This window comes from Macrobrachium nipponense, chromosome 26 (genome assembly GCF_015104395.2).
Source record: "Macrobrachium nipponense isolate FS-2020 chromosome 26, ASM1510439v2, whole genome shotgun sequence".
In the NCBI taxonomy this organism is placed as follows: Eukaryota; Metazoa; Arthropoda; class Malacostraca; order Decapoda; family Palaemonidae; genus Macrobrachium; species Macrobrachium nipponense.
The window spans coordinates 73,685,747-73,712,355 of record NC_087215.1 but is presented as its reverse complement, the minus strand read 5'-3'; the positions used below and the strand labels follow the sequence as shown (position 1 = coordinate 73,712,355).

The 26,609-nt window shown below is 36.6% G+C and overlaps 1 protein-coding gene across 1 annotated transcript; it reads left to right on the top strand.

Moving 5' to 3' along the window:
* The first annotated feature begins 506 nt into the window (after positions 1-506).
* Positions 507-21,439, top strand: LOC135200426 (myosin regulatory light chain sqh-like). Its single transcript, XM_064229061.1, has 5 exons — positions 507-665; positions 7,283-7,471; positions 13,109-13,209; positions 15,972-16,100; positions 20,374-21,439. The coding sequence occupies exons 2-5, from the start codon at positions 7,288-7,290 to the stop codon at positions 20,476-20,478; spliced, it is 519 nt and encodes a 172-aa protein (XP_064085131.1). The 5' UTR covers positions 507-665; positions 7,283-7,287; the 3' UTR covers positions 20,479-21,439.
* The last annotated feature ends 5,170 nt before the right edge of the window (positions 21,440-26,609 follow it).

Here is a 26,609-nt window from a genome sequence, read left to right as displayed (position 1 = left end):
TGGCTTTTTCTAGCCGTCGAGTTCAACAGGTGTAGTTCTGAAGCGAGGCCGTCCGTGGTTCAACAGTGTAGGTCATAGTACCTGACCTGCGGTACGACCCCTGACGTGAAAGTGCCTGCCAGCGCCGTCTGGATTATTTTCGCGGTTCTTTGGGAATAAAGAACTGTAGCAGTGTAACGAAACGGCCATTTAATGGCAGGACGGGGGAATTCTTAGAATGACTGTCAACAGATCTTTGCCTACTTTCAGCATAATTGGGAAATGTTGATATCTGCGAACGCTTAGTCGGTGTAATTGCGTAGCCTTGATTTTTAGTATTGTTTCAATGTTTTTCTTTACATTGTTCGCTTTTGTATAGCTTCTGTTGTTATAACAACGTTTGTATATCTCTTACAGACACGCAATTCTTTGAAAAAGTTCAATATTAACACCTTCTAAAACATTTTAATCGTAAAAATAAGTCGTGAAAAGGCGAAAAAACGTACTAATTATAAAAACACGAACGAAAGTCAAAGAGACGAACTTTCTTTTTCCGCCGATAGGTGGCGGTGTCCGTCCCTTCTCTCTCAGGCACTTAGTCAACATCCGTTCCCCGACCTAGTCGTTGTGCAGCGTATTTTCCGTTGGTCTTTCGGTCCCCCGTGGTCCCCCTCGTGGTTAAAACGGTGAGTTTTGAATTGTTCTGTCATCCGAGTCTTATTTTATATAGTATTATTATTGCTTATTTTGCCTGATATAGGGATAAATATTGCGAGGAGAGGTGGGATGCCCCTATGAGGTCATGGCTGATTTGACAGATGTCTTTTCTTTTTCTTTCGTGCCACACCCTCGACTTATCATCATCATCATCATCGTCACCGAGGGTGTGGGCGTAGCTCGAGTGCCACTTGACCGAGGGGCACGGCTAGTTGTGCCTTTGGATAAAAGGGGACTGCTTAGCTAACCTAAATACTAGACCCCCTCGGCGAATCCATGTTTGAACTCGACCCTTGACCAGGTCATAGGCTAGGTACCTACTACTAACTTGTTAGCTAGGTACCTCTATTAACCTAGTATTATAGCCTATCTCCTACCTATTATCATTTCGAGTAATTTTTAATAGGTTAGTTTATGACCTGACCTAGTTAAAAGGATAAGAAGGTAGCCTAGCTACCTATATTTTTCAATATCCTCTTGTCTAGGTCAGGTACCGTACTACTATCCTATAGGTAGTAATACTAGGCTAGCTAGCCTATAGGTACGTAGGTATACCTATGTATATACCTAGGTCATGTCATAGCTAGGTAATTCTAAGCCGTCATTCCGCAGTAATGTAGACTATGGCAGTTAACGTTTTCCTATGTTATTTTACTTACTGACCAAGATTTTACAGTAGGCTAATATTTATTTGTACGACTGTAATTAACCCCCAGGGGCCAGTACCAATGTATTTCGCTGTGTTTAGTACTGGCCCCTGGGGGTTAATTACAGTTGTCCGAATAAATAGCCTATTACTTTAAATCCTTGTTCAGTAGGTAAAATAAAGTAGGAAAACGTCAACTGCCAAAATCTACTTTACCGCGGAATGAGGGTTTAGAATTATCATGTCATATACTAGGTAGTCTGTGATATCTATTTATCCATTTGATTAGGCCAGGTCATGTAGCTACCCCTCCCTTAGGGGGTTAGTGCCGTCAGTGCACCTCATGCGATGCACTGTAGACATTACTTAAAATTTTTATTGAGTAAGTCTATGCAAACCATAGGTTAGGTTTGCATAGCCTTACTGAATAAAAATTTTAAGCAAATCAAAGTTGTTCTAGTCTTAATTTGTGTAGCACACTTTATTGGTTTCAGTCTTATTTACTCAGTGTATCCTCTGCTGGCCATAAAAATTATGCAAATATGAGTAAAAATATTTTGAGCAGTTTGATAGTGACTAAATTGTTATCAGTGGTGATGAGTCAGCATCCATGGGTGTATCTTTGATTATTGAATTCCAACTTTCAAAGCACTCGAAGTCAAATCTTAGTGCTGTAGGAAGTTTTTTGCTAAAAAAAAGTGTGTAATTTTTCCAGTGCCTTTTCTTGTGCTTTCTGCATTCTGATCTTCATTGCTGGTAATATCAGGGTGCTTGAATATCTCATCAAATGCACAAACCTTAATTTTCCTGGTTGCTGATCTTTGCTGGTCTTGGTAATTCTAAAGAATAAATCTGCATGGACTGCAAGGAACGTAACCGCGAATACGACATCCAATAAAGATTGGAGTGTCCAATGTTCAGTAGTACCTCGAGATACGAAATAATCCATTCCGAGGCGCCCTTCGTATCATGAGGTTTTCGTATCTTGGACCACATTTTACATGTAAAATAGCTAATCCGTTCCAAGCCCTCCAAAAACACCCCAGTAAATTTCATAATAAAGCTAAATTGACCTATAAACAATGAAAGTCTACAACAATTTGGACCATTCAATACCTAAATTAATAACAAAATGCAAAATAACCTGTAAATAAAGTGATTTAGTGTACATGGTATACAAGAAATACTGTATGTAAAATGTGGAAGCTTACCTTTCGAGTGAGGCTATCTCCGAAAGTGGCGACAGAGGAGGAGGACAAACAGCAGATACGTACACTTAACTTTACGAAACATAAAAAAATGTCAGTAAAACAAACTAAACTTTACAAAACACATTAACAAAACTGTAACACTTAACTTTACAAAAAACTTATAAGTAAAATTTATTTTCTTTTTTTGATTTTTACATTTCTTTTTACTTTTTTATACTTTACGTAATTTCAATTTCTTCACCACCGAATGGATGCCAGTCTGTTTACAGAATTTTTCGAACCACCCATGAGAAGCCTTGAACTCTGGGGTTACCGTTGATGTCCCCTCTCTGCCGTCGTCTTCGGCTTGGGCAACCAAATTGCCGAAAATAGTGCTGGCCTTCTGGCAGATTGCTGTCTCGGTTATCGTATCGCCATTGATTTCTTTGTCCTCAATCCATACAAGAAGCAGCCTTTCCATTTCATTATGCACATGGCTCCTCTTGTTGGACAAAATAGTCACGCCCTTGGAAGGTGTAGCTGCTGTGATGGCTTCCTTCTGCTTAAGGATGGTGCCTATCGTTGACGGATTTCAGCCGTATTCCTTAGCGATCACACTCAACCGCAAGCCAGCTTCATACTTTTTTATTATCTCCATTTTTGTCTCCATAGAAAGCATTCTCTTCTTTCTGTGAACTTCAGCAACTTTCTTGGGACCCATGACTATACTGTACGTAATTTAAGTTATGTAGTACATATACTAATTAGGTTCTCACACAACACGATAAAGTTGCACAACGAAATCACTAACGAATTTATGATACTAAACGAAATCGTTGGACCGAACAAATGCAGCATGCGTACGATAAAGATTCTGGTACGAAGTGGCCAGGGTAGGCACGCCACCACGTACGTATAAGATGCATGATGGGAGGGATGCTGTCCAATAGGAGAGGAGGATCTCATGGCGGTGGCTAGCATCAGGAACCAATGGGAGAGCAGGAGGATGGTGGCGAGTCTACTAGAACTAGATGGCGGCGCGAGTTTCAAAATTGTTATCGGACGAATCTCGGACTTTCAGAAACCTTTCGTATCTTGAAAACTTTTCGTATGTAGAGCCGTTAAATTTTTCGCATTGGCTTTCGTATCTCGAGTTTTTCATAAGTTGAGCCTTTCGTATCTCGAGGTACCACTTATTTCGCCATGTTTAGTACTGGCCCCTGGGGGTTAATTATAGTCGACCGCCCAAAAATAACAGTAAATTCTTAATAAGCAACCTGAATACTATAGGAAACTTTAATTTCCAAGGAAATACCCTACGCGGAGTTATTATGTTTTATGCATGTCTGACAATTATTGTTAGTGCAAACCATTTTTTCTGCTAGTCATGTTCTTTTATTGTGTTCTGATGTTATCTTGTGCAAAACCCTTGTTTTCCAATGACACCACCCTAAATATTACAACGGTACGGGGGGCACTCAGGTGGGAAAGAGGGGTTTTGGGTGGGGGAAAACAAAAATGAGCAATAAGCGGAAGATAATAACAATAAAAACAAGCAACAAAAAGAAATTAACAGAAAAAATGGTTTTCCATACAAAAAATAAGAGGGTGAAAGAACACTTACAGAGTGACTCGGGACGAGGTGGCTATCTCAAGCTCCTTTTTCTAAATCGTTCCATTTTGTAAACTACGACTTACAGAAGTGGGTAATAGTACAGAAAATGTGTAAAATAAGAAAAGCAGTCTAACTTAACAAACCCACCTAACCTAACCTAGGGGGAGGTTATCCTTACTGGGGGGTTGCAACCCCCTCCTTACTTACCGGTGGCTTCACTCCCTTGCGACCCCCCTCCCCCCTTAAAAAATCTTGCCCAAAATGATCTATAATGACAAATTATCTTTCCTTAATGATGTTGATCAGACCTTAAAGTGCATGGCTTATCATACTTAGGACATTTCACTTCTCTCAGTAACACAGTGTGTTCTTGTAAAAGGATAAACTTTCTTCATTATTATGTATAATTCGTGATACTGCATCAATTTCAGTAAGCTCACAGCTTTCCCACACGAAGGCCATCGTTGAAGTTTGAACTAAACATTTTTTTGTGGGAAAGAACCTGCTGCCTTTCATGTAAAGACAATCAAAACTTAATACAAAAATATATAAAAAAATTGTGATTGGGCAAAATCCATTAGCCGCTATTACATTACATGGAGGTACAAGGCTGTAATTAGAGGACTGCAATTAGTAGGTGGAGCTACTGCGCATGTATGAGGAAATTGTCACAGTGAGCAATGGGGAGGAGTCTAGTAGAAAGGAAACAAACCTACCAACAATTGAGAGCGACTCTTTATGACAGTGGAAACATCAACAAAGAACTTGGGAAAATGCATACTTACCATAATTTGATTATTTTTTTTCTCTGTTATTATACATTTGCACAGGTAGTGTATTTAGAATAAATATCTTGCTTTCATGTGTTTTACCCAAGAAATATAAATTACAATGTAGGAGGTGGTTGGACTCGACCAAAAAATAACCAAACCACTTTTGTTTCCCCAGCCCCCAATAGAGAACAATTATGGGGTGATGCAAGTGGAAATATTTTTCTTGTTGGGGTTGTGGGGTCAAATTAGACCTTAACTTACCTTACGTTACAGACCTTACAGCTCGTTCGGGTTTCCCCAGGTCCCTCAGTGTAAGGCAGCTCTAATGTTTACCAGAGAATTGCTAGTCATTAGAGGTGCCTCACACTGAGGGACCTGGGGAAACCTGAAGGTAAGGTCTGGTTTGACCCCACAACCCCCAACAAGAAAAATATTTCCTCTTGTATCGCCACATAATTGTTCTCTATTGGGGGCTGGGGAAACATAAGTGGTTTGGTTATTTCTTGGTAGAGTCCACCCACCTCCTACGTTGTAATTTACAGAGAGTAAGAGAAGCAGGTGGTGCTTGCCTGCAATCAATCAATCACAAAACGCATCAAGATGGACCAGGATGTCACAAGGCAATTGCACCTCATAAATCCCCATCCTGCTATCTAACCTGAAATGACATGAATCATAGAGGAAAATACAGGGCAGCATAAAAGCCTTACGTTATGTTAAGCTAACTCAAGGGGCCAGATCCTTACTTAGCACCCAATACGCCCCTCCCCATCTCATCTTAACCTGGCCTAGAGTGCCACGAATCATAAAAGTGAAACATAATTCATCTCAAACCAAACTTGCAAGGTGGCATCCAGTCTACCCCTCATATGGAGTAATGAGGACAGGTGTTTGGAATGCCAGACCCCCTGTACCTCATTCTATTACAGAAAAGTTGCTCACATGTCCCTGGATACCTTCTGCTTGGGACCTGTGGTGGCTGCACAACAGGTTTTTCAGTCGCCCAAATTCCTTTAGGATAGAAAAGCATTTTCCTAAGGGAATTGGAGGGCATAAGGCTGGGGTTGAATGATTGAGTGACTGACCCCACCACTTCTATATTGATTCTTCTCCCTGTGGGAAGCAGCGGCTTAGTCCGTGTATGTACTGGATTGGGCGCAGCTTTGGTTATAAGGTGCAACTCCCATTTTTTAATGAGAAGGGGTTGGTGGCAGAGCTGTAAGTGTACAGTATTCTGAACCTATCAGTTACTGTTGACTATTGCTCTTGCATTGTTGGTTGGCGATTTAACTTGCCAGTCACTTCAGACTGCCTCCAACGTAAGGACCGAGTCCTTACAAAAAAAGGGGATGGTTTGTATTTTCTGTGGAACTAAAAATTTAAAAATAGTATTTTATGGTGTACAAACCTTCCCCACTTAATCCCTGTTGCCGAGGGTAAAAATGCTTAGTAAATGTATGGTTGGGGTGAATGGTGGGTTCCCTCACTCATCCACCTACCATTTGTTACCAAGTTTAAATAAAAGATTCCAGCTCATGATGATAATACAGTACTTTTACATAAAAGCTTGTGGTTTATATACCTAGGAAAAATACTTTAAAATTAATTTTGGCTATCAGATAGTGTATTATTTTGCTGTATTTCTGGTAAAGGAGTTTAAAACTGTGTATGATTAGTCTTGAGTTTCAAATTAAATAAATGCATGGAATGCTGTTTTGTCGTGGAACTAGTACTGCGTACGTATTAACACTTTTCAGCTTGAGTATAAGCACAAGAGTTACAACAAAGCATTACTGTGTGCTCCAAACAGAGGATGTATGCAAGTGTACATTGTTAATTAAAAGCAGTGCCACACAGTATTAGAGTAACGTTTTCCTAAAATAGTATGCACTATCTTGTACAATTTTTGAAGAGTTTTAAATATTAATAAAATTGCATAAAAAGATTTTATAAATTATACCCAAAAAATAAATAAAGTGGTATAAATGGCAGAGCTTGGAAGAGAAAACTCATTTCATGTCTTAACAGTTTGTAAGGATAAACCTACCTTAAAAAGCATTAATGATTGTCATCGTTATGTAAGTTTGATAGCTGGGAGTTTTAAGAAAAATGATTGTGCTGTATGATGTTAGAATTGAGAGTTATGAAGACTACAGTACACTGTATGATTTACTATAAGAGCTTCTATGGCTTCCATTAATATCACCAGGAGTGAATTGTCTTTGTATAGCATTGGTTAATTTTGATAGCATTGACCTTGCAATGTGTGGGGGCATTGTAAGATTTCCATCTACTACATAGGAAAAGTTTTGGTTTACAAGTATACATTATGAAGTTTTCTGAGACTATCTTTTATTTCCAGCAAACATGTCTTCCCGCAAGGCTGGAAAGAAGACCGTCAAGAAGCGCGCCCAGCGTGCCACTAGCAATGTCTTCGCCATGTTCGATCAGGCTCAGATCCAGGAGTTCAAGGAAGCTTTCAACATGATTGATCAGAATCGTGACGGATTCATTGACAAGGATGATCTTCATGACATGCTTGCTTCACTAGGTATGAGTTTTAATTCGTTCCATTATTATTATATTAATGCATAACTCCTTCAAATTACCAATCAGCTACAGTGTGTTATGATGGTTTTTGAACAGGTTACCATTTTAAACACCTGAGGTGAATTTTAAGTATAAAGTACAGTTTAGTTTAGTCAGACAGGTATATGTATGACATTATTATTAGCTTCAAGATAACTTGAAAGTTTGTGAAAGCTTTACTGCAAAGTTTGTCTCTGTTTATTTGGCAAAAGGCAAGACCCCCAGAAGGAATTATTATAACGTAGGCCTGAATCCCAAAGAAGGCCGAATGCTTTGATTGAACGAATACATCACCTGGCATTTGAACAGATGGTGAGTGAAGTTTTGGAAGGTCGTTAATAACTATGCTTCTAAACACAACGTAACTTGAAGAGAAGACACTGGACCCGGCTATTTGGTGAAACGTACTCAGACGCTTACATGTATATCCTATTGTTAAAATGTCAATTTTTAATCAATTTGTATTTTTCATAGCTAACAAACCTGAGGTCTTAACATTAATTGCCCACCTCTAGCCGCCCCTCTGATATATCGTAGGTTGGAAGAAAGACTGGCATATTGCGGGGTACGAGCTTGGTCGTTGACCAGACATCCACCCTGTAGTATATGGATGAGTTACCAGATGCCACAGATTCCTTGTTTTACAATCTTTAATTTTACCAGTTTCCAGCTAGTGCTAGAAGATTATCTTTTTGTTAAGACCTTAGGTTTGTTAACTATGAAAAATACAAACTGATTAAGAAATTTGTCATTTTAGTTGTAGAGAGGCTGGCCCAGTTGAGTTGTTATTTTGTTATAATCTTTTTAAAAGAATGTATATTGCATGGAATTTCTTCTGGACACCATTCATGTATTGTGCTGCAAATAAAGAAATTTATAATTCTTAGTAGACATATTGTTTTGAAGTTACGAACAAATTTTTCAAGAAAAAACCCTACTGTCACTACACATGATATTGTGTATGTTGCATCGTATTTGATCAGAAAATTGATTTAAAATATCATATACATGCTCTCTTGCTTTCTTTTCTTTAGGAGTTAGTACCATGAGTGTAACTTATGATGTGCCCTGAAGGCATTACCAAAGGGTGTTTGCGGTGTCCCGTCAGCCTGAGCTGGCATTCAGTTAGCTTTTTATTTTAACTCATTTCGTTTCAGTTCTGCTCTCAAGCTTTTACTTCTTAGTGCAGCTGTGGGTTTTTCTCCCAGTTTCACTGTTATATCCTTATAGTTCATCTGACTTATTATCTGGATCTGTTTCATATTGCTGTCCAACTGCTCCAACCTCCTCTTCCCCATGTTTAAATATGAAGGGCTAAAAATGCATCACTGCTTGGCTCTGTGGTACAGCCTAAATTTGAGACACTCTCTCTCTCTCTCTCTCTCTCTCTCTCTCTCTCTCTCTCTCTCTCTCTCTCTCTCTCTCTCTCTCTCGAAAAGAGGGAATTGCAGATTTGGAGAAAGATGTTACTACAAACATCCTAAGATATGTCAAAACTATGAAATATATGGTAAATGTGCATACTTAGATGGATATGGGATGATTGCAGAGATCTGCCTCCAAAGAAATATGGTAAAAACCTAAAAGAAGGAAAAGGATGTAAGTTCGACAAAAAATGCAAATATATGCACCCTGTAGCCATGAATCATAATCAAATAAATAACCAACCAAGTAATAAAATCCAAAATAAGAAAGAAACAAATAAAGAGAGAAATCAAGAATATCAGGTAAAAGAGAAAAGCAAACCACCAATGAGATATGCAGAGGTGCAGCAAAAAATTTCAAAGCATCAGCTCCGAAATTCTACTCAAGAGATAATAACTGTATTTATTATGCAAGAGGATATTGCAGAAACGGAGAAAAATTGCAGATTCAGACACAAAATGAATAATTATGATGAAGGAAGATCAAATATTATGGAAAAGTTGGATTTTTTAATGTCAGAATTTCTGGAAATGAAAAAAAGAACAACATACCAGAACAGGAAAGAGACATGGGAAAATCCTTATTACTACCAGTATTAAATGAAGGAGAAAACACGCAAACCATCATAGTGATGAATGCGCAGGGTTTAGTTACGAGTAACTCAAAAAGAAAAATAGAGTATACTTAGAAGAACTAACCCAAAATGAAAAGAAAATAGATATAATGAATATAAGTGAAACCTGGTATTCCCAAGAGACTGGGAATGATGATCAAATAAAAGGGTTCCAAACTTATAGATCAGATAGAAAAAATAGGAATCAAGGGGGAACCGCAATATATGGGAAAGACAAAAAACAAGGAAAAATATATGAGAAATATAGTAACTCAGAATGTGAACTAATAGCGGTAGCAATTTGAATCTGAAAAATTGATGAACATAGAATATATAGACCTCCTAATATAAAGAGTTTGACTTAATAATTGAAAAATTGGATGATATATGTAGAAATCACAAGGACTGGACTATTCTCCTATCTGGTGACTTCAACTTTCCTTTCGTAGAATGGAAAGAACGAATAGGAGATTGTGGTTGTACTTATACATATAAAAAAGAGAGTAATAGTAGTGCAGAAGATAAGAGGCAATTTGAAAAGCTATTAGATATGCTACTAGAATACAACATTCAACAAATAAATCACCTGCCAACAAGAAAGGGAAAATACTTTAGACCTAGTATTTGTGAACGAGATGAATTATGTTAAAGAAATAATAGTTTATAATGCGAATATTTCAGACCATAATGTCATAGAATTAACAGTTCATTCCAAAGCAAGTGAAAATAGAGATAAGCAAGAAATAAAAAGTGGGAAGGATATGGAAAATACAACTTCTACAGTAAAAATATAAAACAATGGTCAAGAAATTAAATGAAGAATTAAACAAAGATTGGGATAACATTTTCGTAGTGATGACATAAGGGTAAATACGGAGATATTATATAAAAATATTGGAGAAAATAGTGGAAAAATATATACCGAAGAAGAAAAGTAAACATCATTCATGCATACCAAGAGACAGAAGGATCTTGTTCCAGAAAATCAGAAAGTGGAAAAAAGGTCTTGCAAAGAAAAAAATGCATGGAAAGTTATAGAACTAAAAAGTAAGATAGAAAATGCAGAACAAAAGATTCTAACAATCAAAAGAAAATGAAAACCCGGACTTGGAAGAAAAAAACCCTATTAAATATCAAGCAAAACCCCCAGCTATTATACTCATATGCAAAGAAGATGAATAAAAGAAGAATAGAAATAGGCCCTCTGAGAATTGAAGGGAGATTAACGAATGAAAAAAAGGAAATTTGCAACATACTGGCAGAACGATATAAGAGAGAATTCACCCCTAGAATATGAATAATGAAGATAATGATATAGAAGTAAGGGATGAAAATAGTGAATATTTAGCTGACATAGATATTAATGAAGCTGATATTGTGCAGGCTATTAATGAAATTAAAAATGGAGCTGCTGCAGGGCCTGATGGAATTCCTGCTATTTTGTTAAAGAAAGTAGTTCATTCTATCGCAAAGCCACTTGCAATATTATTAAGACAAAGTGTAGATACAGGCAAGATTTATGATGAGCACAAATTAGCATATATTACCCCTACTTTCAAAAGTGGATCAAGACTAGAGGCAAGTAATTATAGGCCTGTGAGTCTAACATCACATATTATGAAAGTGTATGAAAGAGTAATGAAGAAAAATATTATGAAACATTTAATAAAAAAATAATTTGTTTAATAAAGGGACAAAACATGGTTTTCGTACCCGGAAAAAGTACACAAACCCAACTGTTAGTCCACCGTGAGAACATATTCAAAAATATGAAAAGCGGAAATGAAACAGATGTGGTTTATTTAGACTTTGCAAAAGCTTTTGATAAAGTAGACCATAATATATTAGCGAAGAAAATTAGAAAAACACAATATGTGGATAAAGTAGGAAGATGGTTAAAAGAATTTTTACACAACAGAAAACAGATAGTTATTGCAAACGACGAGAAATCGGATGAAGTCAAGGTAATATCCGGTGTGCCGCAAGGTACGGTGTTAGCTGCAATACTGTTTGTTATTATGATTGAAGACATAGACAATAATGTGAAGGATTCGGTAGTGAGTAGTTTCGCAGATGACACAAGAATAAGTAGAGAAATTACTTGTGATGAAGATAGGAACGCTCTACAAAGAGACCTTAACAAAGTATATGATTGGGCAGAGGTAAATAGGATGGTATTTAACTCTGATAAATTTGAATCAATAAATTATGGAGACAGAGAAAGAAAGCTATATGCATATAAGGGACCTAATAATGAGACCATCACAAATAAGGAAGCAGTTAAAGACCTTGGTGTGATGATGAATAGGAACATGTTATGCAATGATCAAATAGCAACTCTGTTGGCAAAATGTAAAGCAAAAATGGGAATGTTGTTACGGCACTTCAAAACAAGAAAAGCTGAACACATGATTATGCTTTATAAAACATATGTTCGTAGTCCACTTGAATATTGCAATATGATATGGTACCCACACTATCAAAAGGATATTGCACAAATAGAGAGTGTACAAAGGTCCTTTACAGCTAGAATAGAAGAAGTTAAGGACCTAGACTACTGGGAAAGACTACAATTCTTAAAATTATATAGTCTAGAAAGGAGAAGAGAACGCTACATGATAATTCAGGCATGGAAACAGATAGAAGGAATAGCAGAAAATATCATGGAACTAAAAATATCAGAAAGAGCAAGCAGAGGTAGATTAATAGTGCCAAAAAACTATACCAGGAAAAATGAAGGTAAAAGAACACACAGGACATTAATCCACTACGCACCAGCATCGATAATGCAGCGTCTATTCAATGCGTTGCCAGCTCATCTGAGGAATATATCAGGAGTGAGCGTAGATGTGTTTAAGAATAAGCTCGACAAATATCTAAACTGCATCCCAGACCATCCAAGATTGGAAGATGCAAAATATACCGGAAGATGTACTAGCAACTCTCTGGTAGACATTAGAGGTGCCTCACACTGAGGGACCTGGGGCAACCCGAACAAGATGTAAGGTCTGTAAGGTAAGGTCTGTAAGGTCTCTCTCTCTCTCTCTCTCTCTCTCTCTCTCTCTCTCTCTCTCTCTCTCTCTCTCTCTCTCTCACATATTTGGTCATTGTATAGTAACCAGGAAAATGCATTAAATTTGGAAAGGAGGAAAGATATCCCTTTCAGCTCTATTTTTCTTTTAGTAAAAATTTTAGGAACACGATCCATCTTGTTTTACTGATACAACATATCTGAATTGTTTTGAATGAAGTTTAGTAGATGGCTTTCATAATAATATACTGTAATGTTGAATTTTTGTTTGATTTACGGTACAGGTAGAACAGTGGCCTATATTTCTTTGCATAGACTGTTTTGATCTTAATATCTAGATCGTGTTAACTCGAAGTTTTAGCAATCGGAATTCTGAATTGACGAGTATCTTTGTGGTAATTTTTATGATACATGCTTGATCTTAATATCTAGATTATGTTAACTTCATGCTAGAGCAATCAGAATTCTGAATTGACAGTTACCTCAAAATTTTATTATTCATGCATTTTAAAACCACTTGATGCTTTCAGGTAAGAATCCTACTGACGAGTACTTGGAAGGGATGATGAATGAGGCACCTGGGCCTATTAATTTTACCATGTTCCTGACATTATTCGGTGATCGTCTTCAGGTTAGTTATAAAAAATTTTTGTGCCAGAATAAATTTTATGTTAGCACTGGTTCAGATTAATTTTGTCATCGTATTGGTAATTTTTTTAATTTAATGCTTTGTAGCTTCATTTTGTTCAGGAGTTAGATTTGTACTGTGAACAATATAGGAAGACTACTTCCTGGAATGGAAATGTAAAAAGAGTATTTTATCACATCCTTTTTGACAGTCAAAAACTTGTATTAAGCGTTTCATTGTACTACTGGATTTCGGAGTTGCCCTTATGGTAAGTATTATAAGTTGTCTGTCTTTAATGGGATTAAGATGTGTATTTACGAATACGTACAATCTAGTAAATTTGTTTTGTCATGAATAATGTATGTAGGATTATTGTGTGGCTGTGCATGTGGGGTTTTAACCCTTAGACACAAACATGGAAATCTTGTCACATAAACACAAACCTGGGGTGTAGCATACCCCATTTTTTTTTTCAAGAAAAAACCCACTTGCGTTCAAAATTTTTATTTCTGAAAAAATCAACAAAAAGTTCAATCCTTACTCATTCTTTTAATGATAAACATCCTTGAATAACTGAATTTTTCTGGCACTAAACATTAATAAAAAACAAAAAATATGAAAATAATTTTTTTCACTGACAAATCCAAAATAAAAATTTGCCATAAATGCAATTTCCATAATAAACAAACAGGCTTCCTGCCATGGCGAGGTGGGTCCTCTCGCCTTCCCCTCACCAGCCCTCAGCTCTCTGGCACCACATCTCACTGTATCACAGATTGACAAATAATGGTCAAAATTTAACACAGAAAAATTACACTATTTTAACTTTATGTTTTCAGTCATTACTCCTCTGAATACATCCTAATTGATGCTTGGTGTGTGTTACAGATTTATGATAATATAATATAGTATAAAGGGATTTTGACGTAGGAAAAATCTATTTCTGGGCGAAGGGCCCGTGTCGCTCCGTGAAATAGGTTCCTTTAGCACTATTTCTAATGTAAAATATTGTTATAATACCAGAGAACCGCTAAATTGGAAATGCCAGAATATTCTGGCTCGCTCACCTTTATCAAAAAACCTCAAGAATAGAGGAGCCGACCTACGGCTCACTACTTTCTACCGTGTAGCTACCGCCTGTGGCGGCATTCCTTTGATAGCACTACTACGCTGCACACGCGTTTTCTTTTGCTGTGTTGTTTCTCGCTTTTTGGAATATGTGTGTGTGTGTGTGACCTAAAAACACATACATGGGGTACCATGCACCCCATTATCTCTCCAAAACACATACTCAGAGTGGTATGCACCCCAAATAGAATTATACTAAAACACTTACATTGGGTGTGCTGCACCAAAAACAAGAATAACAACAACAACAATAGGAGCACAGGACACTCACATACCCACCCTCCTAGGGCAACCTCTAGACTTAAACCGACAGTGACTGGTGAAGTGCTGGCAGCTGCTATGGCAGAGTTGCCATTTTTTTTTTTTTTTTTGTGGGGTGTACAGAACCCCACGTTCGTGTTTAAGGGTTAAGCTACCTTATTTTGTATTCATACTACAGTCACAGTCTTAAGAAGAATAAGCATACTATGATGGAGATGAAAGGTTTTAATTTAAGTGTATGAAGGTACTTCCATGTGGTATATTTGCTTTGGTATTGTGAATAGTAGGAGTTGTATTCCATTGTTTTCTAGTTGCATTTGACAGGCTTTTTGTGAGGTGACAAAAATGCTCCATTATCTTACTCAAATATATATTATTAGCAGTGAATTGACTTATTTTTAATATTAAAAATGAGTACAGCTACACTCAAATATATATTATTAGCAGTGAATTGACTTATTTTTAATATTAAAAATTAGTACATCTACACTCAAATATATATTATTAGCAGTGAATTGACTTATTTTTAATATTAAACGAGTACATCTACACTCAAATGTATATTATTAGCAGTGAATTGACTTATTTTTAATATTAAACATGAGTACACATGTAGATGCATGTAGTGGCAACTAACTTGTTAAGTAAGCCTTATTGTTTGGAATGGATATGCTATTGTGGAAATGAGAAAACATAGAGAATTAAGTTAACATGCATAGATAAATAAGAAAAATGAAAAAATTACTTACATAACATGAACAGTTTGGTGAGGAGAAATAAGGTCAATTTAAGATGCATGCTAAATTTTGTAAGATCACATACAGTCAAATAGTGGCAGAACCTTATAAACTACATGATCAGTATCTTGAGAATTAATTGCTGAATAGTTAAGATGTATGTATTTTTTAAACTTTCATGAACCTCACTTTATTTGTCAGTTATTAATCACATCCTTGAGATTTTTAGTGGCTTTTCCCTGCTGCATAAGTATTGGACTGTAAGATGTTAGCATTTTTGTATTCAAAATACCAGTACCATACAAATATTGTATTTAGAATACCAGTAAAAGTACTGTATTCAAAATACCATTACAAGTATGTATTCAGAATATCAGTACAAGCATTGTATGTATTCAAAATACTAGAACAAGTATTGCATTCTAAATTCTTGTACAAGTATTGATTAAAAATGCAGACTCCTGTATATTTATGTGATGTAGGAAGTAAAACTTATTTATTTACTTGGTTAGGAATTTTTTGGTAGTGTACACTACAGAATACCAATGATTTTAGAAGGCTTAAGCTGTAAGAATAATGCAGTTGAAGCCCGCTTTATTTACTCTTGAGTTTTACTTATTGAGCTTTGTTATTCAACAGGGCACTGATCCAGAGGATGTTATCAGAAATGCCTTTGGATGTTTCGATGAGACTAACCAAGGCTTCATTAATGAGGAGTTGCTGAGAGAATTGCTGGTATCAATGGGTGATCGCTTCACTGACGAAGAAGTAAGTTTCTTTCTCTTGATCTTTAAAAAGTTCTTCTTGTCTGTGTAGTCTATGTACAGTATGTGTGTTTATGAGCAGTGGTGTTTTTCTTCTTTCAATAGCTATCAAGACTGTGCAGCTGGGAAATGCTTGCACAAGACAAGGCTATGTTATGGTTAATGGTGTTAAAGGCAGTGTAATTTGTACTTACATTCAACATTTTCTCATGTAGTTATAAATGAAAATAAGCATACTATGATGGAGATGAAAGGTTTTAATTTAAGTGTATGAAGGTACTTTCATGTGGTATATTTGCTTTGGTATTGTGAACAGTAGGAGTTGTATTCCATTGTTACAGATTTTCACTTTAAATAGTTTAGTTTTAAGTATTTATTAAGAGAAGGATCAGCTGACAATTGTAACCCCATGAAAGTTTGACATTTGTGTGGAGAAAAATTGGTTACAATTTATGGACAAGCTCTGTCACTCCAGTTTTGTAGGAAGTTTCTTTTTTTTATAATGCACTGCATCTTCAAGTTTAGAGATAAATGTAGGTGAATGGTCTTCGACCATCCTTTACCAGATCTATGCATGCGTTGCCAGATATCACAAGATTCCTTGCTTTCGACCTCAGGTTTATAGCTATAATAAATACAAATTGTCTTAGAAAATTTGTCATGTTGATACACTTTAGGGATGATTTAAGTTATGTTGTTAGCAGGGCTGGTGTCAGGAATTTCAGGACCCAATAAGAGAATTATAGAAATTAAGATGGTTTTTAATGTCTAATATAAAAGATGATTTTCCAACGGAAAATTTTCTTTATTATAGTATGTATAATAATGTGAGGAATGATACTTCCTCATTCTTCTTTCCATGTTTTCAGTAGTGGTTTACTCCTCTTAGAATACAGAAAGGCTTCAAACAGTAACTTTGCCATAGGGCCCCCTTAAGGCATGTGGTCCAATTTGATCAAATTGGTAAAATAGGCTTAAAACCAGCCCTGCTATTAGTTTAGCATACTCTGATGGCTATTTGCTATATTGAAGCCATTAACTGTCCAGTAGAAAAACATAACGGCCTTTATTGATGCCAAGAATGCTAACGTTCATACATACAGTTGAAAGAACTCTGATGTATAACGACAGTAAAGAAAAGGATTAAACTGATTTGTATATATCGTCGTGCATCTATTTTTTCTTGATTTCTGCATTGTTCCAATTTTACTTGGTCACTAATTTGTAAGTGTTCCATGTTTTCCATGTTTACTAATGTGTAATAAAAGAAAGAGAAAATCAGACATTGTAGTGAATGAAGGGAAGGTCTAGGACTCAAACTTGAAACCCACTACATGGTCTAAAGTCCTGTTCTGCATGTATTTTGTTATTTTAATCTGTGTGTGAAAATGTGTATTGTTTAGAAATATCTTGTATAGTTTTCTGGCTGTTTTTGTGTGAAAGAGCATTGTTTATAAATACAGTAGTACCTCGAGATACGAAATTAATCCGTTCCAAGGCGCCCTTCGTATCATGAGGTTTTCGCATCTTGGACCACATTTTACATGTAAAATGGCTAATCCGGTCCAAGCCCTCCAAAAACGCCCCATTAAATTTCATAATAAAGCCAAATTGACCTATAAACAATGAAATACTACAACAATTTGGACCATTCAATACCTAAATTAAGACTAAAAACGCAAAACCTGTAAATAAAGTGTATATTAGTGTACAAGAAATATTATTACTATAACGTAAAACGTGGAAGCTTACCTATCGAGTGAGGCTACGTACATACGTAACTATCCAAGGAAGATTGCTTCTGCCTACGTACTTTTTCCCAGTGTTCCTGTGTGAGCCTTTTCGGGGGGTGTCTTCTACAGATGATTGCACTTTATGAAAAGCGGCTTTAATTTCTGCCCTTTTTTCTTCTTTTTATGATTTTTAACTTTTTTTTTTTTTTTTTTTTTTTTTTATTTTTTGTTTTTTTACTTTACGTAGGTTTTTTTTTTTTTTTTTTTTTATACAGAATTTCAACTTTCTTTTTTTGCACCTCATGACTCTGTTGGCCCTGGTGTGCTCTCTCTGCAGCTGATTTGGGTACTGAATGTTCGGCTGCTGACCTTCAACATAAACTGAAGTGCCTTGATTATACGTACACTACATACTGGTATGCATGTTGTAAATGATTGGTCTACACCCTCTGTTCAGCAGGGAGTGGAGATTCTACCAACCTTGCAAAGTTTCCAGTTATCCCATGAGAGAGACCTTGATAACTTATCCCATGTGAGAGATCTTGGTCACTTTTTTTTTTTAAATATTAGTATTACGTACACATTGACGATCCCGAAAACGAATACCGCGTGCGTACTATAACAATGCTGGTACCTGGAGTGTCCCGAGCCAACAGCCCCACCACATTGTAGATAGTAAGATTGCATGGATGGGAGGGACGCTGGCCTCAATAGGAGAGAAGGATTTCATGGCCGCGACTAGCATCAGGAACCAATGGGAGAGCAGGAGGATGGTGGCGAGTCTACTAGTATACTAAGATGGCGGCGCGATTTTCAAAATTGTTATCCGGGCGAATCTCGGACTTTCAGAAACCTTTCGTATCTTGAAAACTTTTCGTATGTAGAGCCGTTAAATCTTTCGTATTGACTTTCGTATCTCGAGTTTTTTGTAAGTTGAGCCTTTCGTATCTCGAGGTACCACTGTATCTTTTACTGTTTTCTAGCTGCTTACCCTAATATTTACTGATGTCATTGTGATTGTATGTTAAGCCTTGCAGTTCAGGTTTTGGAGACTATATGCTTTGTCATTTGCTGGATATGGAAGATGACTTGAGAATATACTGGGTTTTGAGGTTGCAGGGATGTGCAAACTAAAGCTAACAGATTATGATACAACCTGGTTACTGGTACAGTATATAAATATTAATGCTTTATGTTAAACCATTCAGCTGTGCTATGATATGGAGATTGAGTTATGTGCATTTCAGTAAAAAAAAAAGGAGATCTCACTTTAGAATTGTATTGGAGGTATATCTAATAGGAATTGAGTGTAGGTAACATTTCATATTTGAAGTTTGACAATGATGAGAGTAGAGTGTATATGATAAATTTTGTTATTGAAAGGGTTGCTAATGTTTTCAACAGCATTTGTAGTGGATAGAGGCATATACTTTGTGTGATGATGTTGCCTGTATTATAAATTTGTTTAGGGAAACCACTTTCAGTCACATTTGGAGGCTTGTAGAGCTTATCTGGAGGATAAATGATTAGAAATTAGGGCTGGGTAAAGTTTGGAGAAATGGGAGGGAGGAGTACACTGCACCAAACTGAGTTTTCATTAAAACACAAATTCCCTTTTGTACAGTAGAGTTTTTGTTGTGCCTTTTCATAATTCTTAAAGATAGAATAAAATCAACTTAAAGCAAGAAATTGTTATAGTTAGACATCTAGGTAGTAAAAGACCAAAGGTATGCTGCAAAGAACCTCAAGCACTGCCTACAGTGTCTGTCAATGCACAGTGTAGGCTTACTGTGTGAGTCAGTCATCCATATGGAACTATTTACTTTGAAAAAATTCTACAAAAAAATTCAGATTGAATTTTATGCTTTTTTGTATCTAAAACTCTTTTAAAACTGTTTAAATGTAGGGTGAATCATCTTCCTAATGTGAGGTATTTCAGTGATTTTCTCAATATATCTTACATTGCACGCACTGAATGCTTGCTCAAGATATGTATATTCTAGTTTTTATCTAAGATATGTATATTCTAGTTTTTACCTGTAAGGTATGACAGAAGTATGCTGATAGAGATAGGAGACTCCTATATAACTAGTCTTCACCTTAAAAAAAAAAAAAAAACCACAAGAATGATTTAGTGTTTTACATTGAGCAGAGTGAGGATGATGTGAACTTCCCTTTACGGTGCAACAAAGAAAATGTATAATGACAAGAGCAGAGGTTTGAAGTGGGTAGCAAGTTATTTTGTTTTGACAAGCTTGCCTGACGATAGGCCATATGTAACAACAATGATGAAAAAGCAATGTTCATACAGTAGTAAGTGTGCTTGCTGTAGGGGCACTTGATACTTGATTGAGTAGTGATTGAATCCAAAGTTTAGTATATCTCAGAAATGCCTCTTCAAATGCCTATCTTCAATGGGTGGGGGAATTTTAGCTATAGTACCTGTAAAATTGTCTAAATTTTAACTTTTAGAATATGTAATTGATACTTTTCTTGTTGTTGTAACTAAATCATGCATGAAACTGATGATATTCTCGTTTCCAGGTTGATGAAATGTACCGAGAAGCTCCCATAAAGAACACCATGTTTGATTACGTTGAGTTCACTCGCATCTTGAAGCATGGTGCTAAGGATCTGGAAGATCAGTGATCACCTGGTGACACTGCTGGGAAGTCATCTGAGACCCGACCTCGATTTTCCTTCGGTCACAGAAAAGAGAATCCTATTCGTCATAAACTACAAATAAATTTTTTTTTCTTCGAAGAGTGGCAGCATGATTTGCATTTTTTCTTTTTGTGAAAATATCTTGTTGAGCAAAATATTTTTTAACTTTAATTCCCCCATTGTGATATATTATTGTTTAACCAAATATGACATCAAGAAGCCTTTGAGCTGTTGAAACTGTTTCTTCCCACTTTCAGATTTATAATTCCGTCATGAATGCATATCAGTTTGTATGGGTATTGGGTGTGTCCTTACATTTTGTACTTTTGAACTACAGATGCATTACTTCAACTGTACTTAGTTAATATATATAGGATATATTATATATTTTAAACATGTCCCGTCATCTAATAATGTGTAAGATAATTTATTGTAGCTTGTTGAGCTTCAGAATAATTTGTGGGGTGCCAAATCTCCTCTTTAGTTTGACACTTGAAATTTGAGTTTGTATCTCATATTTTGCCATGCTATTCTCTAATGTACTTGACCCCTTTGCTTTTCATGAATTCAGTATCTCATTTTCAGTATATGGTAGTTCCAGTCCTGCTAATAAATACCTTATTTAATTTAAAACGGTAGAGTGCTGGTTAGGGTTAACCTCCATATTCCCAAAAGTAGACTAGGAGCTGCTTTAGACATTTCTAAAAAAGTTTTAGTGCCTTAGCTTGAAATTATGAAATAGTACTGGTATCCAATCTTAGGTTTTGCATAACAGCTTACAATCAGTAAGAATGTCCTTGTATTTAATTAAGATTTTTATATTGATATTTTGGTAATTATATAATGCCGTTTTGTCAAACATTTGTTTGTTCTACATGAGTACTCATTCCAGAGCAAAATTTTTTATACATCGTCCTAACAATTAATAAAAATGAGGAAATTTTAATGGGCGCTTTTCTTTTTGAAGTTTAATAGGAATTAGAGATCCTTATTCACTGTCCTTTGGTAATAAGTGTAAATGATCGAATTTTGTCAAATAATTTTTTTTAACTTCTGTCATAAAGCCATATTAATTTTGTCAATTTATTTTCTTTTAAGTTAAACAACACCTCCAAGATGTGAGGGAGGAGTTTCAATATAGCTTCTCTAATCTTCAGGCACAATGAAAAAGTGTGACCTGCAAACACAGCAGAACAACAAGGACTAAAACTTGTGTGAATTTGTGTAAAAGTCCCTGCCTAAATCGTGTAAATTTATTTCAAGACTTGTTACAGGCCAAAGTAAACAAAGGAATTTGTGTAAAAGTCCCTGCCTAAATTGTGTAAATTTATTTTCAAGAACTTGTTACAAGGCCAAAATAAACAAATTGAGTTGTGTAAAAGTCCCAGCCTAAAATTGTGTAAATTTATTTTCAAACTTGTTACAGGCCAAAATAACAAAGGAGTTTGTGTAAAAGTCCCTGCCTAAATTTTGTAAATTTCGTTATGGGTTTATTTGAAGACTTGTTACAGGCCAAAATAAACAAAGGAGTTTGTGTAAAAGTCCCTGCCTAAATCATGTAAATTTATTTCAAGACTTGTTACAGGCCAAAGTAAACAAAGGAATTTGTGTAAAAGTCCCTGCCTAAATTGTGTAAATTTATTTCAAGACTTGTTACTGGCCAAAGTAAACAAAGGTTTTTAAGCGCCTCAGCGGCGTGGTTGGTATGGTATTAGCGTCCCACCTCGGTGGTCGCGGGTTCGATTCTCGGCCATTCCATTGAGTAGTGAGACGTGTATTTCTGGTGACAGAAGTTCACTCTCGACGTGGGTCGGAAGTCATGTAAAGCCGTTGGTCTCGTTGTATTCTAAAAGGGAACCTCGCTCAAGTCATCAGGTTACATATATGTGGCTGATGTACAGTAATATATTGTTGAAGTACTGTAACAGGCAAATTTAGCAGTTGACGACCTGGCATACCTTACAGTACTCGCTTTGGAACTTGTAAAAATAAACCCTTAACTCTCAAGGTAGCCCAAGTACAAGAGTTGTTGTCCGGAGGGCAGGGTGTTGGTGGTGAGGTCCCATGTTGCTGCTTAACACGTGAAAGTGCTGCCACTTCCATTGCCTGTCATCTTTGCTGGATTCAAGATTGTGTTTGCCTGTAATGAGGAAAATCTTACTGAACGGAAGCCAAATAACCAGAGTGACTTCAGAAGAGTGAATATCTAATATAAGTTTTAACAGATACCTCTCCTAGGCTGGAATACAACTGGTTTTGATACCTTGAAATGAGAAGATTCTGGGAGTAAAGGACATTACTAACTGCAGTATACTGCAAGAAATAAATTGCCCACAAAGACAGAGCCAGTCTCTTGAGACACCAGATCAGTAACTGCCAACTGGTGCCGAAAAAAAAAAAGGGGGGGCCCTTCAGTGACATGGTTGGTATGGTGTTGGCTTGCCACCTCATTGGTCACAAGTTCGATTCTCGGGCATTCCTTCGAGGTGTAATAGATTTATATTTCTGGTGATTCAGAAGTCGCGTAAAGCCCTTGGTCCCGTTGACGAATAACCGCTAGTTCCATACAACATAAAAATGCCATACAAATAAAGAAAATGAGATAAATTTTTAAAAGCTAAATAAGCAATTTTCCACAATGCAGATTAATCTTGGTTGTTATACACTCCCCGAACAAGGTTTGCTTTGGCAGGTAAAAGCACAAAAGCTGGGAGTAGAGCACCGAATTTTCAACTCAAAAATTCTCTCTCTCTCTCATGGCAACCCCTTTTGCCTCCCACACCACATCCTCACCCAACTGATTCAAGATAATTCACATATTACGTTAACTTAAACTCTTGAATAACTGGCCTGGCAACTTCTTCATAAGAAAACTTTTTGCGTTCAAGAGAACTGCCTAATTCTAGAGGGCCACTTGAAAGCTGTCTTGTCAGGAGTGTTAATTTCTCACACTAGTACTATGAGCACGTTTCTCTTAGAGTCCTTTCATATTCGCTCAAAAACTGATATATCATCAGGAGAGGAAATTCCACAATTGTAGCAAGAAATTATTTCTCTACGGTCGCTTCACATTCGCGCAGTAACTTAGAAATATCCTCATTTTTTTATATACCTACTAACGATGAAACTCGACTAGGCCTATGTATGATCCGTCGAGTTGGGAAGCCATTGAGAATGATCAAGTTCATCAGTTCAAGAAGGAGTATCACTTCCACAGCCAGTGGAAATGAAATTGGTTAAATTGCAAGAAGTATTCCTGTTCCCAGGGATGATTGGATACAGGCTTATTCGGACCTTGGCTGATTCGGACCAGATTCGGACCTTAATCTTGGCTGATTCGGACCATTTGCTAGGCTGATTCGGACCCATAAATAATTCTATATTATAGTAATGGGTATTTCTATATAAGCATTCCGTATCGTTCGTCCCCGCGAATACGAAAGCCACCAGGAATCGGGGCGTCAAATGTATTTCGCCGTGTTTAGTACGAGCCCCTGGGGGTTAATTACAATCCGAATAAATATTACTTAAAATTCTTGTTCAGGAAGTAAAACCGCTAGAAAAATCGGCCAATCATATGAAGGTCCGAATAAGCCTGGATAAAGGTCCGAATGAGCCAAGGTCCGAATGAGCCAAGGTCCGAATAAGCCTGTTCACGGATGATTGAGTAGGTATTAAAGTCACAGCAACCAGTCTCCTCTGATAGCTTCCACATTCTTGTTTGTTTGTTTGTATGGTGCTTTTACGTTCTTTCAAGCAGGGGCGTCGCAGAAAAAAATTGCAGGGGGTTGGGTGGGGTCAGCAATGATATAGATATCGCTATGGGGGAGAGGTCTAAGGGGTGGATATCCCCTTCCCCTTTTGCGAAAAAAATGTTTCCCGAAGTGCTTAGATGCAGAATGGTGGCACTTTTTATTTCTTTTCCAACAGAGAGTAGCTCAACTACATCACATGTGGAGAATTTTGATGATTTTTCCCCCCAAAAAATTATTTAACAATTAACGTACGTAAATTAAGATGAGTTAGATTTCCTGGAAAACGATGACAATGGGACCCAGAGTCACGAGAAACCGCGAGAAATTGCGATAATTTGTTTACAACCTGCTCGAGAAGTTTGGTGCGAAAGTTATTTTATGGTAGGTCAGCTTTTGTTTTTTCTTTTTTTGCATTTCCTATGTATTATTGGGAGTTATTATCGTAGGCTATACTGCCCTAAATATACCAGGTGTTTGGATGATCGGCATTGTGGGCATATGTGTGTTGCATGACAAAATTATCGCAGCCAAATATGCTTTTTTTCCACGAGTCAGAGTTGAGCTTAGTCGGTTTTTCGGTGAACGGTGATAAAAGTTGCAACTTACATCGAATTAGGATGATTCTATTACCTATAGTATCATCTAATCGCTAAATACCTATGCTTTGCGTTTGTTTATCTTGCATATGCATATGACTGACTTCGTAGAAAACGGGTCAGTACTGAAAAACCCATAGAAAATAGTGGACAAGGCGGGACAGGTTAGATTCAATGTTCGTGGTATTTTATTCGCTTTGCATTTTCCATGTAATTTATTTTTTTTTATTAATTTTGTATATACAATTCAATTTTTTTTATTATTTTCCAAAAATTCCAAGGAGGGGCAAATGCCCCCTTTGACCCCTGTACTGCGGACGCCCATGCTTGCAAAGTATTTCTAAAATTTCTGAAAATTTTTTTGGAAAAACCTATCCCATAGAAACCTGTAGTACATATGAAATAGAATCTTTAGATAAAATGTCTTCAAGATATCCAGTTAAGTCATACAATATGTTTCGTTTAGTTACACAATTAGGACGAAATTTAGACAAAAGAACATTCAATCAATATTATATGAAAGCGACCTAAATAGTACTATGTATTTCCTATGTAGCTACAGTTAACGAAAACTTAGGGAGTATACAGAATTGTTATATTCTGCTAAACATAACTAAACATATTCAAAACAAAACATTAAGTAAGAGATTGTAAAACTGCTTGTTTTATGCAAGAGTCTATCATTTGAAAGATTTCTCTCTCATCGACGGGAGAATGTCAGGAACCACACCAGCTGCTAAACGAGCGGATTAGGTTTATAATGGCAGTGAAAGTAAAACTATATTAAAGCAACTGCTTATGGCATATTTGGTAACGAGATTAAAAAAAAAGAATAAGCGCCTCTAATCTTGTCACGAGATCTGCTCTGCTGACTTTCTTTAAAGCGAGCGTGTGCAATCTGCTCTGAGGTTTCGAAGCGAACGGCGACCAGAATCAGTCTTGGGGAAATCGTTTTGCGGTAATTTTGATGAAGATTTTTACAAAAAAATCAAGAAAACGAGACGACATTTAGAGTATTAAGAAAACGACAACCGTTATTTAGGGGACGATTTTTCCGTTTGGCTTCTTCCCCTTTCACTTTCCTCTGCTAACTCTTCTCTCCCTTTCTCTCCTTCGTCTCTTATGGTCTTCTGTTGCATAAAGGACTTTCCCAAGACCGAGGCTTTAAGGAAAGTCTTTAATTGTATTTTAGGGGAAAATACAATGACGATCCTTAATTGCGACGGAGAATAAACGGTTCATACGTGAGTCGTGTGAAGAATCCGAGCACAACGTAACGTGGGGGAGAAAATAACGAATACATAGCGATCATGATTATAGGCCTAATGTTTGCTGGGGAAATAATGCTAAAGTTCGTAATCCGTGTTACATGATGTATTGTATAAATAATTGATTTCAGTTTCAAAAATGCCTTTAAGGAAACTAGCTTTGATCACAAACAATATTCGTGTGAAATGTCCTAAAAGTAGTGACTGGAACGCCAGCAATTGTAGGTCCTATAACGTTACTATCTTGTCCCAGCGTGGGTGACTGCACGAATAACTTTCGAGACTGGCAAACAGATTCTCATTCCAGAATGACCTCGAAAATGACTATAATCCCTTCAGAATACGGCAGTTATTATCAAACGCAGTTATAACAATCTCTCTAATTAATATGGCAGTTATCATCTGCAACGATACAAAGAAAATAGCCTGTCAAAGGATGGTAGTCTTAGTATTTCGTTGAAAAGTTTTCTTGGTCCGGACGAATTTTGACGGTATAA